The sequence below is a fragment of the Caretta caretta genome, chromosome 16 (genome assembly GCF_965140235.1).
Source record: "Caretta caretta isolate rCarCar2 chromosome 16, rCarCar1.hap1, whole genome shotgun sequence".
Classification (NCBI taxonomy): Eukaryota; Metazoa; Chordata; order Testudines; family Cheloniidae; genus Caretta; species Caretta caretta.
Window position 1 is genome coordinate 20,963,257 of NC_134221.1, and position 20,256 is coordinate 20,983,512.

Genomic DNA, 20,256 nt, shown 5'->3' on the forward strand with positions numbered 1-20,256 from the left:
ATTTTGTTGAACAAACAGATTTCATGCTGTTTGTTTTGACCTTACTTGTCTGGTATATGTTCTTACACGTACATGTATTTAAGCAAGAGAAGCAGTCTGTGCTTGGGTCTGTGTTGCATTGATGTCATAAATTGTCCTGTAGTGGTATGGAAATCAGCCATTGCTTGGAAACAGAACTAAAAATAAAAGCCTCAGTGGAATCTATTCCATGAAAAAAAAAACTAGAAAAACGAGAACACTTGTACCTTTGTCTGTACATTTAAAAATAGATGCTTACTGGACAGTTTTCAGTCTGCTTGTAATACATAATCCAGTCTATATTTTATAAAAAGATGATAGTTTGCAAACTGTATGTCCAGGTTCTTAAGAACATAGTTTTTCAATAGTAACACTTACTATTTATAGTGTTTTTCATTTTCAAAGCATTTTACATTGACTAATAAACCATCAAACCACACCCAAAGATACATAAATACGAGTATCCCCATTTTACTTGCACAAGGGCACTGATCAAGTTATTGTCAAAAATGAAGTCAGAATTCAAGAGTTCCTGGCTCCCAGTCCCATACTCAGCCCTCTAGGCCATGCCACCCTCAACAGAAGTTCTATATACAAGCTGTAGTTGCATATATTTAAAGCAATCGTCTGAATTGCACAGGTGTGAATGAGTGCAGAATTTGGCCCCAGTTGCTTAATGTAGATTTTAATTCAATATTACAGTACAGTGCAATTCAATATAGTTACTTCTCTGAATCAACCAGCACTGGCTACTGAAGTCTTTCAGTCTAGTGCATAGCTGGAAAATGACCAAAACCAAAGAAAAGAAAAAGTAGGTTAACAACCCCACTGTGGATTTTTTACTACGTCAAAAAAAAAAAAAACAACAACAACAACAACAAAAAACACAACTTCAGAATTTCCTGGCATTACAGAACAGATTATTATAAATGTATCTAACTTCAGAGGGACAGTCCTGGTGACACATGGGTTTCTCTAATGGCATGTGTGTCCTTTGTGCTTTCTGTTTCACTCTCACATTTGTTAATCATTATGGACACAGCTCAAGTAAAGAAGCTGTGAGTGAAAGAACTGCAAAGAGCAGGGGGTTCTCACCTCTTCTTTTTCCACCCAGGCCACTCCCTCAAATGATCATTCACTTGAACCACTAGCTCTCGCCCCCCAGAACATCAATGGAAAGTCTTTCAACAGCAACACCAACACAGAACTTCCCCACCCTCACAAAAGGGCCTGATCCAGAGCCCAATGAAGTAAATGATAAGATTCCCATTGACATCACGGGGCTTTGAATCAAGTCCAAGGAGAGAGAAACAGTATCCTCTCTCTCTATTTCATTATATTATGGTTAACCATCTCTTCTCTATCATTCTGGCCAACTGACAGCAATAATGTTCATACCCTTAAATTGCACTAAATCTTTGGTTTGACTCTAATTCCACAGCAAAAGCTCTTAATTGCCTTGACAGCTCTTTCATCTCAAGCATTCACATTTATGAAAACCAAATATATTGAAAAGCGAATAAAACTATTCACTAAGGGTGGAGGGCGCTGTGGAGGGGGATACCACAAGGCCAAAATACCCACCATATTCTGCATAAGGGATAACTTCCTTCTTAAGAGAAGGAAAGTCAGGCCTGAAGCAACCTGCCCCAGACCCGAATATACCTCAGAACTTGGAGGAAGTTCTGATCCAGAGCCAAATGTCACAGTTGTTCTCTTTTCTGCAATGAGTCCAAACCAAAATCCTGGACTTATTCTATGGGTCACGCTCAGCAGGTTCAAGGGGCAGGGTCCTGGCTGCGCCCGGCCTCCCACAATGGGGTCCCAGCGAGTCGTGGGGGTAGGATCCTGGCTGCTCCCCAGCCCCCTGTAGCAGGGTCTGGAGTCCAGGCAGCCGGCTGCCGCCCAGCCCACAGGTCTCAGAATCTGGGCAGCTGGCTGGCAGCAGGGCTCAGGGTCTGGGCAGCCATCTACTGCCCAGCCCCCTGCGGCAGGGTCTGGGCAGCTAGCTGCTTCCCGGCCCACACACCAGGACTCAGGGTCCTGGTACGGTCTGGGGTTAAGGTCCTGGATGCCCCACAGCCTCTGCGGCGAGGTCCGGGATCCAGGCAGCCGGCTACCGCCTGGCACCATACAGTGGGGTCCGGGGTCCTGGTGGGGTCCACTGTCAGGGTCCTGGCTGCCCCCTACCCCAGCACAGTGGGGGTCGGGGTCAGAGTCTCCACGCAGCAGGGTCCGGGGTCGGGGTCCCTGCCCCCCGCCGCATGCCCAGCTCTCCGCACTTGGCCCCACTCTGTGGAGGGGTCTCTGGGTGGAGGGCACTGAGCATAGGGTTTGTGCAGGGGTTTAGGTGGGGGGCAATGTGTTTCTCAACCTGTGGCCCAGCTAACACTAAATAGGTTGAGAACCACTAGACTAAACCAAAATCTTAAGAGGGAAAACTCTTATTGCTGTGGGAAATCCCCGCAAGATACTGTTCAGGCTTGTGTCCCCATTTTATATAAAGTCAAATTTTATTAAAAAGTAACCTATCCTATCATCTTACTTATTCCATAAATCTCTTAACCATCTGATATACCTGTCACATTGGAAAACGCCTTTTATGGTTTAACAGTTGGGAGACAAAGTGAAGGGGAAAAGAAAAAGCAGTAATATTAAAATCTCAGGGGTATATATAACTTTAAAAATACATAGGCTATTGAATGCTTCCTGGCACCATTCAGATAAAACACACAGGGACCATATTTTCTCTGCATTCTCTGCACAAGAAAAATGGAAGGCTTATAGACCTTTTAACAGTCGCTACTTGATGGAGAGGAACAGATGTCACTGGATCTCTGTTGTCACATTCTCAAAAAATCAAACATCCTGCTAACGTGTAATTTACAGAGCAGTCAGTTCCATGCCAGAGGATGCAAACACAAATGATATTCTGAAATTACTTAAAAAACCCCCCTAACAATGCTTAGACGAGTCTCATGTCTTAGCCTGGGTCCCTTCCAAATCAAGTTTTTAATTTAACGAACAATTTTGGAAAAAGAAATCCAACATTGCATCTTTTATAACTCCAGTCATGGAAAGAACAAGAGAAAAAAAATCACATTTGTATTTTAAATACTTTTGATCTTGTTTCAACATCACAAAAGTTCTTCCCGGGACTTAGGCAATTCAAACCTAAATCAGGGGGATCTTAATACACCCACTCAGAGAAGGAAAATTAACCAGTGCCAGTCCCCATGACTTTTTTCAGGGATGGGTCCAATTCTGCTCTCATTTACCCCCTTGTGACTGCACTGAGGATAACGGTGTTCAGAATAAGAATCTGGCTGGAGAACTGGGCCCCACATTCTTATTTCCAGCCAGCATATGACCATATATTGCATGGGTGTAAATGAGAGCTAAATCTGGCCCAAGCCTTTTACAGTCAACTCTAGCCGGTTCCTATGCAGCTGCCGATGGTCCCTATAGAGTGGAATCACTACAGTTATACTGCACAAGGAGGGCAAGATGTGGGGGAGCCAGGTGGGGATGTGCACCCACGGCACAGGGTAGAAGCCTGTGCCAGGCGAGCCCCCTGCGTAGCAGTGTGTAGGAGGTGGCAGCGGGTATAGGGGGATGCCCTCAGATCCTCCCGCTGAATTCAATAAATCATGCAGCTGCTCAGTACCTCTCAGTTAGCTGTAGCACACCGAGGGTCATCAAACAAAGGGGGCAAAGAATCAGCCCAGGAGGCCAAAGGTTACCTCAGTAACAGATCATGGAATAAGCTATTGTTGTTGTGTGGAAAACTTATTTCTCATATTATATACATACATACACACACATAAGCAAACTAATAGTATGCGGGAGCAAAGTCTGACAAAGACACAGGAGAGGTGGAGGGGAGGGCCTTGATAAGGGACAAATGAGCAAACCTGCTAAGGAGTCTATTATTCACAGTAAGAAAAGGAGTACTTGTGGCACCTGAGAGACTAACAAATTCACACTGTTTACAAACCCCAGCCCTGCAAGCTGATTCACAAGCAGAGTTCTCAAGTCTGTGTGAAGCCCCACTGAACTTCCGCAGGCCTCTGTGCAGGCGTTAGGGTCTGCCCCTGTGGATCAGCTGACAAGACTGGTGCCTTGGTCACCACATCCCACCTACAGTTTTACAGAAAGTCCCACTAACGGTTTTATAGAAGTCCCACACTACAGAAATCCCGAGGTTTTCACAGAATTGATGAGTATCGTGAGCAGTACAAAACGGTTTTGTTTGTACTTAGGCTTATACCTGGGCCCCCTGTACTCTGCAATACTGTAGCTCTGGGGATTTGCTGCAGAACTGGACATTTTCCCAAGATCCTACAGAATTCAATATTTTAATCTCAAAATTATCATTTTATGGGTGCCTTGTGCCCAGTACTTTGTTTTCTTTTTCCTTTCCCCACTGAGACCTAGCTGCAGATGCCTTTTGCTCCACATCATTCTCCACGAGGGAGACTTAGTTGGATTACCAAGCATGCTTTCTTGCACTGTTCCATGAAACCAGGGAGTAGGGGATTTGGGAGAAAGAGCCAAGGTCCAGTTTGTAGCCACAGTGTAGGGGAGTGAACTGGTCCCCATGGAGAATAGTGCAGCAGCTGTTATCTGAGGAGTTGAACCACTGATGCCAGCTGAGAGCTCCCCAACTCCCTGGGACACATGAAGGAAAGGAGATTCTGAGCCAAGCTGTTCTGAGAACATTTCAGGAGCCAAAACCCAAAATATAGTGAAAATATTCATCATCAAAAATATTCTTAATTAAAACCCCCCTGAAAATTTGTCAGTGAATATTTTTGTCTGATTACTTTCAACAATGAGTTTTTTGTGATGTTCTCCAGGCCCCCTGGCTCCCACGGTGTTCTCTGGGCAACACAGCTAGACAGTCTTGTCTATTCTACTCTTTTCTATATAGGTTCTTGTACCACACTCCTCACCGTATTATCTGAGCCGCCTTCCAGAAGTGTATTAGGTAACGTAACTAACATCTGTCCTGCGAGGTTTGTTCTCATCCTCTCCCCAGAGGGAGAAGCGTATGCATTGGTGTGTTTTGGTTTGGTACTGTTTTTTTTTCATATGTAAACATATCTGTTGCTATGTGTTTTTATTAGAGAAGGCAGGTGAAAGAAAGGCACCTTGCACTTGGAACAGAGAGTTGGGAGGTAAGTGATGGTCCTTAGTTCTTGTGGGAGTTCATTTCAGAGTTCTGGATCAGCTCCAGATAAAGTTTAGTCTCCCACCTACATTTTGGCCTCCTTCTGTTCCCTGGCTGGCTTTGGTTAAGGCATGGATACATTTTTGTACAGTGCGTAGCACAATGGGGCACTGAGCTGGCTGAGGTCTGTAGGTGCGACCAAAATATGATGTTAAGCAATAACAACAATAATTGAGGTGGTGTGTTTGGGAGTGGGAAGATGGGAATGAAGGGTATTTCATGCCCATAGAATAAGTTAACTTTGCAGCAGATTTTAGGGCTTCTTGGTGCAGAACTTGCTGGAGTTCACAAGGTGCTACTGACATCCAAACGCTTTTTGGATCAAGAATTGAGGAAACGTCCAGGATGTTAAGGTATCTAGGTTAATATGCACAACTGCGGAATGAGCTACCATCACTTTCTTTACTATTCCCTCTTCTAAAAAATAATACTTCAATGACTCTAGCATTAGCCCAGAGAGACAAATGAAACATCAATACAAACACGATTACATACCCTTTCTTCTGCCAGTAAGCTTCCTTCATTTACTGTTCCAGGATCCTCTGCATTACATTTCTGACAAACTGGGTTTTTGTTGTTTCTGGTGGAAAAAAATTAATAAAAAAAATTATTTGTGAACTGTAGTTAAGAGAGCCTCTGTTTCAAGAATGACAAATTAAAAAAAAACCAACAAAAGTATGACTTTCAGCTCAAGGTCAACCCAGTTTATGGTAAAAGGGCCAAATCTTGGTCCCATTGAAAGTCCACAATTTTTAAGCATTTATCTGCAAAATCTGAACCATCATGATTATTGTGCTCTACAAAGCCAGCAATGCTGGGAATCTGCTTCTCTCAGTGAGGTAGGCACTAACTCCATGTAGTGTACAATAACCTGAAATCTGAAGTCTTTTAACACAGAAGCGATATCCTTTCTTCTCTGGTAGGTGGCTAGGTTTTTAATTGCCAGGATATATCTCAGGGCTCAATCGTCTCTTCATTCACACAGGCCACCATTGTTGTGTTGACTTGTAAAACTGGCTATTGTGTGTTCACATGAAGGGCAATGGCATAGCTGGTGCTGGAGTGAACGCTAAAGTGGCATCATCATACTTTCCAGTTGGAAGGATCACACTGCCACAAAATGCTTTGGTTTTAATTTAACATATTTCTTAAATTAGCATTTATACTTGTGCAATTAAAGGGAAAAAACAACGCTTTTCAGGAAGAGGTAAGCATTTTTGTGATGCTGCAATTACCATCCAGCTGAGTCATGTATTAGCTCAGCAGGTTAGCTTGGTTCAGTTTCCAGCTGCATTACAAGGTTGTCATGAGAAGATATAAGCGCACAGAGCAAATTCTGTTCTTACTTTCAGGAGTGCAAGTCCTGAGTGACTCCACTGACTGCAGCAGTTACTCTGGATTTACACCAGTGTGAGCAAACAGAATTTAGCCTAGTAGGCCAAATGCATTCTGTGTAAACTGCCATTACATCGTAATGCTTTGACCTGCCAGTCACATGTGGCTGGCTGACGGACTCAGCTTTTTGTTACAGTTTAATCAGGATATATAATTAAGGCTTGTCCACACTGGCAATTTACTGCACTGCAACTTTCTGGCTCAGGGGTGTGAAACGCCCCCCCTCTCCCCCCCCGAGTGCAGCAAGTTTCAGCGCTGTAAAGCGCCAGAGTGGACAATGCACCAGCACTGGGAGCTGCGCCCCTCATGGAGGTGGTTTACTTAGAGCGCTTAGAGAGCTCTCTCCCAGCACTGCACCACGACCACACAAGGCACGGCAGCACTTTAGCATTGTCAGCGTAGACTAGCCCTTAAGGAGGAGACGGGAGAAGCAGCTAACCAATTAAGAACAATACCCATCTATCTCCAAGCAAAAGGGCTGCGATTGTTCTGAGGGTTGGCTCCTCACTGGGCACTGACCCAGATTTTACATCGTGCACTTTATAATGTTCTAAAATAATCACATTTTAAACTTCCATAGCACCTCTCATCCAAGAATTGCAAAGCATTTTACACATATTAAAGTCACTTCACAATAGCCTTCCTATGAGCTCTCTCTTTTAGACTGGGAAGGGAAACTGAAATATAGAAACTGGCTTCAAAGAGAAACTGCAGAGCTACAATTCATTTGCAAATTTAACATCATCAATTTGGGCTTGAATAGGGACTGGGAGTGGCTGGCTCACTACAAAAGCAATTTTCGCTCTCTTGGTATTGACACCTCCTCATCAATTTATTGGGAGTGGACCACATCCACCCTGACTGAATTGGCCGTGTCATTACTGATTCTCCACTTGTAAGGTCACTCCCTTCTCTTTATGTGCCAGTATATTTATGCTTGTTATCTGTAATTTTCACTCCATGCATCTGAAGAAGTGGGGTTTTTACCCACAAAAGCTTATGCCCAAATCAATCTGTTAGTTTTTAAGGTGCCACCGGACTCCTCATTGTTTTTGTGGATACAGACTTACACGGCTACCCCCTGATACTTGAAGTATAGAGAGGTAATTTGCCTAGGGTTATACAGCAAGACAACAGCAGAGCCAAGAGGAGAACCTAGGAATCCTGACCACTACACCACACTCAAAGCCTAGAGACATACATCCTGAAAATAATCCCACTGTAAGGAAGTATACATGGATGATAAAATTACTACTATCAACATCCCAGATACTCTCAAACTCTACTCTAGCACTTTCTCTCTATTTAGTAGATTATCACAACAGATCATCCTACTAGGTTTGCAGCTACAGAATCAGCCACTTGAAATCTTTCGGTCTTCTTGGCAGAAATGCATTATCACGTGGTCCCCTGTTGAAAGAACTTACCGTACAACCCATGACAGGCAAGCCGAGCAGTATCTATGCCCGCATAGCGTTTGCTGGGCTTTCTTCAAGACGTTATTACAGCTGCTACACAGGTATTTGTGATCGGGCACATTCTCACAGATGCTGGTGGGATAACCAAAGGGAAATTCGTTTTCATCAGGAGATGAGTCAGGGCCATCCGGAGAGACTCTGTCTGCCCTCTCAGCCATCTGAAGTAAACTGCTGTGAAAGATGTGGAACACACTAACTGCTGAAACAAGCAGACACCCGCTCTGGTAGATGTGAAATAATACATTGAGCATCAAAGTCCACAAGGCAACTTCAAACCTTGTGTAGTAATCTAGCGATCGGTTTAATTAAATCTGTAGCTGACATGTGTGACTAAGTGTCACGGTGGGATTTGACTAGGTACCAGCAGGAAATTACTGTACAGATTTAAAATTCCCCTGAATCACAAAATGAAAACAGATACATTATAATCAAGAGGAAGCTGAGGGGCTTTGCATAGTTTTCAGGTTTGTTTTCAGGGCAAAGTAAATATGTCTGTTCTTTTTAGAACTATACCACCATTGGTCAATATTGCACAGCAGAATTATTTCCTGAAGAGTAAATCCCCAGTCTCAAGAACTCTAGTTCCCATTTCACCCAAAGCTTGTCCATGATTGCATTTTACAGATGTGGAAACTCCAGAACAGAGAGGTGTAGTGACTTTCCCACAGTCACAAAGGAAGATAGAGGCAAAGCCAGGAAAATACAAGTCCACTAACTAATGACATGCTCTAACCACTAGACACATAGGGCCTGATTTGCTGAGCACCTCCAGCTCTCCCTCTGTAGTTAATGGACACTGTGAAAATCAGGCCAACACTGCCTCTGGAGGACTCAAGAACCATTTGGAAAATTCAGGGTTTTATTACATATAGAACCTGAACAAATATAATTCATAATTGTACCCTTATGAATCACATTTTTCTCATGACAGCACTAACACAGAAGTACCCGTCCTGGTACCAATGGTGACATTAGCAGAAAACTGTTATTAACTAATAATCTGAAAAAACAGAATCAATGTTCATGTTAGCTCAGAGAACAGAATGCAATTTTTTCCTGCCCTAAAAACCCACACAGGCTCTGATCAGCCAGGAACCTAGAGGAATATAATACTGTACAATTATAAGGCCATCTTCTAGACATGCTGCACATTTTTCTGTGGTGATCAGTGCCCTAGATTAGATATCCTGTAAAATTCTTGTGCAGGAAAGTCTCCATTGACTTCAGTGGGACTTTTGCTTGTGTAAACAGCTGTAAGATTATACTGTTTTCTTTTCTCTGTGGTACCTTGCATACATATTGTATCCCTAAATGTGTTACATCAGTAAAGATTAATACAAAACTCCTAAGAGAGGGAGGGAGATTCTAACAGGCCTAGGCATCAAAAAGTTATTTTCAGTTAAGATTTGAAATAAGATGAAAAATCAACAAGCTCGAGAAATAAAAGAAGGGTGTTCCAGATAGTAGAAACTGCAGAGAAGAAGATTCTTGCACCAACAGTGGTCAGAAAATACACAGGGGCTTTCAGGAGTGTTTAACTCGGCCAAGATGTTTTTGGAACCTACTACTAAGGAGGCCAGCTAGCTACATTCTCAAATACCTCCAAGTCAATGGCTTGCCTTTGCTGGATACCAGCTGCATTATTATTGGGTGGTTGGCCAAAGCCTCCATCGATTTCCCTCCCCCCAGGGTCTCATATAATAAAGGCACTACCTAAAGAACGTATAACCGAAACCATTATTGGCTCCTATACATGCTATAAAGGTGGCTTTACAAGTTCTGCACAAGGCTTTTCCCTGACAGGGAATGGGGTGGATTATTTCAGTCGGTGGGCCTGAAAAACCCCCTACTGACTTTAGTGTAAGGAGGAAGCCAGCTCTCCCTCTCTCTCTGTGCAATGACCTATCGGAAGACACGTGTTTCCAGGGGGGACGACAGAGCGGAAGGCCAGAAGGCCAGAAGGGAATGGGATCTCCAGACCTAGCCTGGCCTCCCGGATATCGCAGGCCACCGACACCCCCCGGCCCCTGCCCGCTAAACCCAAACCAGCTCAGACCCAGCAGGGCTGAGGCCGAGCGCTGGGGAAGCAGGATGGGCTGTGGTGGGGGCTCAGGGGGTCGAGGTGGCCCATGCCCGGGGGGGCGGGGGGAGCACAGCGGGGGGTCCTGAGGTCTCTGACCCGCGGGGGCGGGGTCCCTGACCCGCGATGGGGGAGATCGGGGGGGCGAGATTTCTGGCCCGCGCTCGGCTGCGAGGCCCTGGGGTCCCTGGCCCGGGGGGGGGTCGAGGCAGTCCCGCTCGCCCAAGCCCAGCCTGGAGGGGGCGGGGATCCCGGCCCGGCCGCCACCTTACCTGAGCCCCAGGCTGCTGCAGGGAGCCCGCCCGCCGCTGTCCCTGGCCGGGGCCTGGTCTGAGCTGCCGCCTGCCGCTGCGGCGCTTCCCCCCCCCGGCAGCCCGGGGTCGGAGCTGGCGGCAGCAAGAGGCCGAGGCCGAGGCCGAGGCCGGCTCTTTGTTCAACCACAAAGAGAAACCAGAGCCAGGGCCTGAAATCCCCGGGGGGCGGGGATCGCCGGGGGGGGGGGGAGGGGGGCGCTGGGGAGCTCTCAGGGATCCTGGGGGGGAGTCCTGGTGTGGGGGCTGGGGGAGCTCACAGGGATCCCCGGGGGGGGGGCCGCTGGGGGAGCTCACAGGGATCCCCAGTGGGGGCTGGGGGGCGCTCACGGGGATTCCTGGTGTGGTGGTGGGGGGCCTCACAGGGATTCCTGGTGTGGGGGCTGGGGGAGCTCACAGGGATCCCCAGTGGGGCCTGGGGGGGCTCACAGGGATCCCCAATGTGGGTGGAGGGTTTGGGGGTGCTCACAAGGATCCCCAAGGTGGGGGGGGGTTGGGAGAGCTCACAGGGATCCCCAGTGTGTGGGGGGCTGGGGGAGTTCAGAGGGTTCCCCAGTGGGGAAGGGCCTGGGGAGCTCACAGGGGATCCACAGTGTCTGTGTGGGGACTGGAGGAATGCATAGGGGATCTCCAGTGTGTGTGGATGGCAGTGTGTGGGGGTGGGTGAACTTCACAGGAATCCCCAATGTGTGTGGATGGCTGGGGGAGGTCACAGGGATCCCCAATGTTTGTGGATGGCTGGGGGTAGCTCATAGGGAATCTCCAATGTGTCTGCGTGGCAGCGTGGTTGGGTGGATGAACCTCAGCCGGATCTCCGTGGGGGGGACCTCACACAGATCTGCAGTATGTGGGGGTGCTGGGGGAGTTCACAGGGATCCCCAGTGTTTGTGGGGGGGAGGCTGGGGGAGCACCTGGGGAGTTCACAGGGGATCCACAATGTCTGTGTGGGGGCTGGAGGAGCGCACAGGGGATCTCCAATGTGTGGATGGCAGTGTGTGGGGGTGGGTGAAGGTCACAGGGATCCCCAGTGTTTGTGGATGGCAGTGTAGGTGGGTGGGTGAACCTCACAGGGATCTCCGGTGGGGGGGGGAGGGCTCACATAGATCTGCAGTATGTGAGGGGCCTAGGGGAGCTCACAGGGACCATCTCTGACCTGTGTTTGTCTAACTTATTCTTAAAATCCTCCACAACCTCCCTTGGAACCTATTCCAGAACTTAACTGCCCTTATAGTTATAAGATAAAATACATTACCTTACCCACCTCGTCTTTTTAATATCCTTGGACCAACAGGGCTCCAACACTACAAACAACTTCTAGATAGAACACTCTTGCTAATATCTAGCTTAAATCTTCCTTGCTGCATATTAAGCCCATTGCTTCTTGTCCTACCTCCAGCAGACATGGCAATTAATCACCAACCTCCTTATAACAGCCCTGAGCATATTTGAAGACACTCGTGTCCTCCCTGGGTCGTGTTTTCTCAAAACTAAACATGCCCAGTTTTTTTCCTTTACCATTTTTCCTCATAGATCAGGTTTTCTGAAGCTTTTATTGTTTTTGTTCCTCTCCCCTGGACTCTCTCCAACTTGTCCCCATCGTTCCTAAAGTGCAGCACCCAGAATTGGACACAGTACTCCAGCTGAGACCTCACCAGTGTTGAGTAGAGCAGGACAATTACCTACTGTCTTACATATGACATGCCTTTGAATACACCTGAATGACACTAGCCTTTTTTTGCCTCCTATTTTTGCCTCTCAGTTTGTACTGCACTAGAGTCCCCAGATTCTTTTCAGTGATTTCATTTAGACCACGTACCTTGGAAGGTTTCTTCATAAGAAGGGAGTTCTCTTCCCCCGCCCCCTGAGGACAAGTTGAGAGAACAATCGAAGTGGGAGTTGAGGGCACTCCATACTTAGCAGGACTGGACCCTTACAGAGAAAGGTGCAAGTAATGCATCAGACCAGTGGTCCATCTAGCCCAGTCCTGCCCAAAAGTACTTCTTTGATTCTGCTTGTATTTTCTGTACTGCTTTATAGAAAGGCTGAAAGAAACATTTAGGTAAGATCTTGAACTTCCTGCCTCTCACCTTCCCCCCACCCCATGTGATAAAACAGTTCTATTAATGTGTTTTATGAAGAGCTCAGAAATATTCATCAACTCCACTCACATGGCTGTTGTGTGACTCAGCTCTTTGGTTGCCTGCACAATATACTAATGTTCTTTTTTCAAGTGTTCTATCACATCTGTGGTACAGGCAAGAGAAAAGGTTCCCAAAAATCTTTCCATTAAACTCCCACCTCTCTGTCTTAAATAGACAATGTCAAGTAATATAGGAAAAAATAGTATTTGTCATCATTTGGGAGATATGTTCTCTAGATTTCAAAAGAGTAGTTTAGTTTAAAAATCAAACACAGTTGGAGAGAACTATATCTAAAAAGATAGCCACTTTTTATTATGACTTACAGTATTTATTCTCTACCCAAAGCTGTGATGCTCTGTGCTCATGCACTCACAATAGGACCATTTTTGCAAGCACCCACTACTGTGAGTATTGTACTCTATAAGCACTGCTCCTGGTAGTGTTTGCACAACACAGCCTATAGAAACCATGATTGTTTTAAGAAAGATAGAGCAGGAAATGTTTGGATGAAATTGTTGGAAACAAATTTTATTTTCAGGCTTCTGAGAGGTCAGTTGAAAACGATAGGAAGTATTAAACACAAACTGAAAACCTGCTACAAAAGGGACAGGGTCTCTTTATGTAACATAATAGATGGGCAGCTGCTCAGTTTTCTTTACCATTTCAAACTCTGTTATCTGTAACAGAAAACATTTTAGCTCGTTTTGTTTTGTGGCCCAAGACTGTTTTCAAATCACAGCTGTCAGCTAATCTACTCATGGAATTTAGAGATGAATAACTAGCATTTTGTGGTGGCTGGTATTTTCAGAGAGAAGGGTCAAATTCTTTTAGGAGTTCAAGCAGTTGTTCCAAGAGAGGTTTCCCATATTTATGTTCCCAGCCCTTTAATTTTGTTCATTAAAAATCTCCTTCTTGGACCAAATCCCTCTCTCAGTTATACCCATACAATCTTACTGGAGTCAATAGGGTTTCAGGAGTGTCACCAAGAGCAGAATTTGGTCCTTTGCTTTGTCAGAAAATATTACCAGCTGAATAAAAACAAGAATGAGGAAAAGGGGATTGGGGTTACAAAGCTACGTAAATGTAAACATCACACAGTGTAGTCTTATAATTAGAGCAGCAGACTGGGGGTCAGAACTTCTGGATTCTAATCCAGCTGCTGCCATAGCTTCCTTGTATGATGCCAGGCAAATCACTCAGATCTGTGCATGAAAGGTGCTACATACAAGCTAAGTATTGATATTAATTACTATCGTTGCACGTGCAAATGGCTAATTATAACAACGTGGGTATGCAATTACCTGATTTGTGCATGCAGTCATGGTAATTGCATGTGTAACCTTTTAAAAATCAGGCTTCTAATTTTAATAAGATATTTGATGGTGCAAATGTGAAAGTGGCAACACTAGGTTAATGTTTAAACTGATGACCTTAAAAATAAGGGCCACTTAAGTGAATGGGAGTTTAGGTTGAGAAACAATTGCAGGATTGACCCCTAATACCATTCAATCTATGCTTCCCGCTTCAATGTGGTGCAAGCTTATTCATAGATGTTCTGTTTTCTGACTGCAAGATAGACAGCATTGCATACCATAGCACTGGCCTTTATGTTACCAAAATTAAATATGGAAACACTGACACAACCAGAACTTGAGTGGTGTGAATAGCTAGTGGCAAAGATCAGTCAATGTTTCCATTATAAACCTCTGTTTTCATAGTTTTAGAACTAGGACCATAAAATTCACATTGGGTTGAAATATGACGCAGAAATTCTCAGCCAGGGTATGAATTACTTTTTAAAGAAAATATGTCTGAGTGTGGCCATTTTTAAGTGGGAGTGCAAAGAAATAGAAGTTAATGGTTTCAGAGGGGAGACCATAATACAGTTGGGTCAATTTCAGTTTCTGAATGAGAGAGAGACAAAAAAACTCAATGTGCTAACACTACCGTATGTCTCTGCTGTATGTTAAGTGAGCCTATTCCCTCTCTTTCGCCTTCATGGTCTGTAAAATATTACACCTTTATCTTAAAAGGCACTGAATTACACAAAGAAACTAAAGATAAGTTTTTGGTACTTTCCAAACTTGAGATATTTCCTCTGGTAAATTTCCCCCACATGAGATCAGTTAACCGAAAACAGGATGTGGCTCACAAAGAGATTAAGATTTGAAGCTTAACTATATTATAGACCCATTACACTGATGTTGGCTTTGCAGGGGCAGTGTATTACTATATAGGGTGGCTTATCAATTTTATATCTAAGGGGAAAATGTAATGCAGTGACATATTTTGATTAAGGGTAAAATTTCTATTAGCACTTAAACTACTTAAGACTTTCAATTACCCATAGGTTCCTAAGTGCCTAAATTACTTTTGAAAATGGAATTTAGGCTTATAAGTCACTTTTAGGTGCTTTTGAAAATTTTACTTCAAGTATCTACAACATTTTCTGGGCTAAGAGACCCAGTTTGAATACAGACACAAAATGAATGGGATCTGGATGCCCATTCAGTGCATAGATAGTTTTAAATAAAATGGCTGAAAATGTAGGTATGCGGTGGGAGGGACCCTGAAAAATTGTTAAAACTAGAAAAAAAACTCTAAATTAATAAAGTAAGGTCAGTCTCTCAATGAGACGCAATACTTCCAGTAGTTACAGCTGAGGACTCAAAGTCAAGATTCTTGACTGTATTTCCTGTTCTGCCACTGAGTTGTTCCTTAACTTTGAGTACATCACCTTTTTGACTAGCTTTACCCACTTATACAATAGGGGTACTAATAATTTTATACCTACTTTCCAGAAGTGTCATGGGGCTTAACTATAATGTTCGCACTGTGCTTTGTGTTTTTCAAATTAAAAGTGCTCTAAAAGAGTAAAGTATTATTGGATACCAATCCAGAGCAAAGTGACAGCTTTGCCACCATCCCATGTCTGGTCTCAGATGCATTCTTTTAGGTTGCTTTTGTTGTCATACCTCTCACTGTACTTACTGGTGGTTTTACCTTTTGTATGTTACATTTACACACTGCAGACCTGGTCCCACTTTGATTGAAGTAGATGGAAAGATTTCCACTAACTTCAATGGAAGGTGGATTGTGCTCTGGCACAGACGTTGGGAATCAATATTTTTCCCTTGATCCACACTCTACCTCTGTATTTTTCCAGTTTATATTTACTGTGACATACTATTATCCTCAGTTTACTAGTGAAGAAATTAATTTAAGGACCAGCTGTTTGGGAACATCACTTTGGCGCTTGTCAAAAAACGTAAGAAGTGTCCCATGCTGATCTTGTTTTTGTCATTCACTAAAGCAGTTTCCATGATACAAACCAAGGAGTCATCTTAGACAAGAGACGGTCCAAAGACTAAAATGTGCCTCCTTGTCATGATTTGCTCATTAATTTTTGCAAACTATGCTACTGCAGGACAAAAATTAACTGAGAAGAGTACCCAGCTCGCCTCTCTGGTTTTAAGCATCCTGATTATTCAAGCCCTGTCTACTCTAAGGAAATCCACAACAATGTAACTGTATTGCTGTCACTACTTCAGTGCAAACATCTAATGTAGACATACCAAACTGGCATAAAGCTGGGCTTACCCAGTGCAGTTTACTTTGGTCTCTCACTAGATTACGCCATGCTTTACACTGGTACAGCCCATCTACATTAGGGATTTTTGCTGCTGCAACTACAGACTCTAACAAGAAACTGCAGAACTGGAATTAATTTGCAAACTGAACACCATCAAATTAGGCCTGAATAAAGACTGGGAGTGGATGGATCACTACAAAAACTAATACCCTCCTGCTGATACTCACACCTTCTTGTTAACTGTTTGAAATGGGCTATCTTGATTACATTGGCCTCATTAGCACTACAAAAGTGATTTCCACCCCTTCTTCTCAACAGTTGAGAATAGCCAACTTCCACCTTAATTGAATTGGCTCATTAGCACTGACCCCCCACTTGGTAAGGCAACTCCCATCTTTTCATATGCTGTGTATTTATATCTCTCTGCTGTATTTTCCACTCCATGCAGCTGACAAAATGGGTTTTAGCCCACAAAAGCTTATGTCCAAAGAAATTTGTTTGTCTGTAAGGTACCACAAGGACTCTTCATTATATTACGTTGTTACGTTAACTACATTAATGTGTTTACACCAGTGTGGATTTCCTTAATGTAGACAGGGCCTGATCCAGACTGGAAAATTCTTACCTGCTCATTTCGTATCTAATTGCTTTGGAGGAAACACTGGGGATGTGGCTAGGCCTACCTGCCAGGCTGTCAAAGAGTTCTTCCAAAGCTCCAGAGGTAACACTTGGAAAAACAAGCTAAAATTTAACATTGTCTCACTGTGAAACAGATGGCAAAATACGAATGTTCCATCTCTATAGACAACAATTCATTGTTTGCTGTGGAACCCTACATTAATATAGGTTTCAGAGTAGCAGCTGTGTTAGTTTGTATTCGCAAAAAGAAAAGGAGTACTTGTGGCACCTTAGAGACTAACAAATTTACTTGAGCATAAGCTTTCGTGAGCTACAGCTCACTTTGCTCACGAAAGCTTATGCTCAGTGAGCTGTAGCTCACGAAAGCTTATGCTCAAATAAATTTGTTAGTCTCTAAGGTGCCACAAGTCCTCCTTTTCTTTTTGCATTAATATAGGTAAATTTAGTGCCTGTGGTGGGACAGATTAGCGGAAACATTTACAGGAGAAAGGAAACAAGCAGATAAGACATTCCCACTCTCTTACATAATGTCTCCATTAATCCTTACTGAAGGGAAGCAACAAAAAACAAATGGGGTAGAAGGTGAAGGCGGTAATAAACCCAGTGGGACCCTTTATATTTAGCTGACTGGAGCACCCTTGTCCTCAAGGAGGCATCAGTGGATGCTTAAAAGATGAGTTTGTATTCCTTGATGGAAATAGGAAGAGAGAACTATGTTGCAGCCTTGTATCTCTCTTCCACTGGAGTAGCTTTGATGTCATTGGGATTGGTTTTTCTGAGATTACAGCTACGCAACAGTGTATCCAGCTCTCAATAGAAGGTTTAAAATGATACTATGAGAGAAATCATGCGTAAGCTCACTTAAAATGCATCTAATTGTTTTAAGCAGTATAAGACCCCTGCAGTCATCCAAAGCATGCTGAATTATTTCTTGAAGGAGTTTCTTTTATAAACATTTGTGTATTGTTTAATTTTTAACTAAAGCTCAATAAAAACACCTGAAGTTAAAGTGAATCCACCTGATTCTACTGTCTGCTCGGCAGGGCTGTTTTTACCACACAAGGAGAACAGGATATTGCCCAGGGCAGCAAAGTGTCTAATGACTGTTTATGTGAGTGACAGAGTGCAGACCATCAGGAATGTACACATTGTCCAGTTAGCCTATGGTAGCAACTCCTGTAGGATCACAGCGCCGGGATCTCAGTTCATCAGTAAATAACTCAGCTCACTACAGATTCTCAGCCTGGCTATCTGCAGACCACCCACGGTGTGCAAAGTACTAACTGATGCACTAATCACACAAATTGATTTCCTTGCCCTTTACTTTTCTCAGCTGAAGCATATAAGCAAGACTAAGGGCTATCTACACTGGCAACGCTAAAGAGCTGCCGCAACTGTGAAAAACCCACATCCATAAGGGGTGTAGCTACCAGGGCTGGGAGCACTGCCTACGCTGGCGCTTTATAGCACTGAAACTTGCTGTGCTCAGGGGGTGTTTTTTCACACCCCGAGTGAGAAAGTTGCAGCGCTGTAAATTGCCAGTGTGGACAAGCCCACACCTCTCCTTGCTTTCTTCAATCAAACCCCAACTTCTGGAAGATGCCACACCCAGATGCTTTGATTCCAATGTTGTAGGATCACTCACACTCTGGTAACTATATATTGTTCTGTGAATAATGGGGACTTAGGAATAGAGCCAAGATTTTCAAACATGACTGCTAACTTGGGGTGCCCAATGTGAAATGCCTTACTGTTGCCTGATTTTCATGAGGCAGGTGCTCAGCACTTTCTGAAAATCCAGCTCCTTTAAAGAGTGTTAAGTTGGGCTCCCAAACCTGAGACACTGACAACAATTTTAAAACTGTTGGACTAGATCTTTATTATTACTATTATTTATAGATCACCTATACGTTCGTGTGGCACTTTCCAAAACACACAGAAAGACAAGGGTGCATCCCTCCGCAGTTTATAATCCAACTCAAATTTCAGTGGCACGTCTACAGTGCTTTCCATAGAAGGATCTCCAAGTGCTTTACAAACACGACTGAAATAAGCTCCACAACACCCTTCGCAATTACTGTTATTATCCCTATTTTACAGATGAGGAAACAGAGGCACAGAGAAGTTAAGTGCATTGCTCAAGGTTGCACAGGAGGACCCTTGCACAACTAGGAACAGAATCTATGTTTTTTTTGCCCTCCCAGTCTACATGATCATGCTTCTTCCCACACATAGGAACAGAGACGTGACTGATGTGAGGAAATCAAAGTCATGAATATTCACAGAGTAAGAGGACTTGAAGGAGGAATTTGAAGGAGAATGTAGGGTGCTTAGTGCTTGCAAAAGAGGAAACTTTTTCAAGCATGGAGTGGCATGGAGAGTAAAAGGGAAAGTGGGAAAAGGTGGGTGTGGAACAAGGCAAATCTGCATCTTGTCTATGTGCAAGCTAACTGTCTCCATGTCTAGATTCTTGAACAAAGTCATCTTGTGAGGTCAAGTAACTCGGCATCTTTGTCAATGACAGGCTCAAAAAATACATCATTGTACACAAGTTCCCAGAAGCATCCTCAAAACGCAGCCAAGGAAACAGACCTTGAAACTCCATATGGAACATCTGCATCTCGAACTGGACGGGACACAGAGTATTTGGGAAATGAATGCTTCCGTCTGTTCCAGTTCGGTATCAATGGGTCTTCCTGGAAGAAAGAGAAACACAGACATGTTGCACAGTCTAATGCAGCAATATTTTATCTGTTTAATTAAAAGCGTACCTAACTCTTTCCACTATAATTAATTTTTGCTTCATAGGTTAGGATTGGAATGTCTCACTTGTGAACAAGCTTATGGGAAGGACTGCCCTCTACTGGGGCTGTCTCTTTAGGGAGCTGTTCAGTTCAGAACTAGTGTCCAAAGAAGGAGAAATAACAAGCTGCATGTACCAGGTATGAACAGAGTTGTATGAAACTTGCTGGTTTTGGGTCATGGGGATTTGGTTTCAATCCATGTTGGCTCAGACACCCTGCCCTAAATTCAACCTAGTGTAAATCTATTTTCTCCAGCTGAGTTTCATGAGGGATGCATTTGACCTCCTGAGTTTCACTTTGAATTTTGGATGCTAACCCCAGACTCAAAGTGAAAGTTGATTCTGCCAAGTTTCTCCTAGTGTCATGTGGAAACTGTGCCAAATGGTGAATTTCACTCAGCTTTGATGGGAAGCCACAAATGGCACCAAAGTCACTCAAGTGATTCACAGAGAGACTGGCTCAAGTTATTTTTGCATAACCACAAGGTGGGCAAGTTTCATACAGTTTGGGGTTTTCTTATGAAAATGTTGCAGAGCTCTAAATGAGAGAGGGTGCTCTCTATGGT

At 44.0% G+C, this 20,256-nt stretch overlaps 1 protein-coding gene and 1 long non-coding RNA gene across 6 annotated transcripts in view; one reads left to right on the top strand and one right to left on the bottom strand.

The window, feature by feature from the left end:
* TRAF1 (TNF receptor associated factor 1) overlaps positions 1-20,256 on the bottom strand; it is a 56,109-nt gene that overhangs the window by 22,586 nt on the left and 13,267 nt on the right. For 2 of the 4 annotated variants that reach the window (XM_048822722.2, XM_075120614.1), the window contains 3 exons: positions 19,480-19,583; positions 8,074-8,295; positions 5,747-5,831 (listed from right to left, as the gene is read on the bottom strand). In XM_048822722.2, coding sequence (XP_048678679.2) covers positions 5,747-5,831; positions 8,074-8,295; positions 19,480-19,583 — 411 coding nt within the window. The remainder of the gene's footprint in view (positions 1-5,746; positions 5,832-8,073; positions 8,296-19,479; positions 19,584-20,256) is intronic. The other 2 variants (XM_075120613.1, XM_075120612.1) reach the window with 2 other exon arrangements.
* The window catches only part of LOC125623405 (uncharacterized), a 46,559-nt gene that overhangs the window by 8,635 nt on the left and 17,668 nt on the right, over positions 1-20,256 (top strand). The window contains exon 3 of one of the 2 annotated variants that reach the window (XR_007352993.2): positions 19,412-19,667. The exons of the other annotated variant lie outside the window; for it this stretch is intronic. This is a non-coding gene — a long non-coding RNA (uncharacterized LOC125623405). Of the gene's footprint in view, positions 1-19,411; positions 19,668-20,256 lie in introns of those variants that run through there. 2 annotated transcript variants of the gene reach the window in all.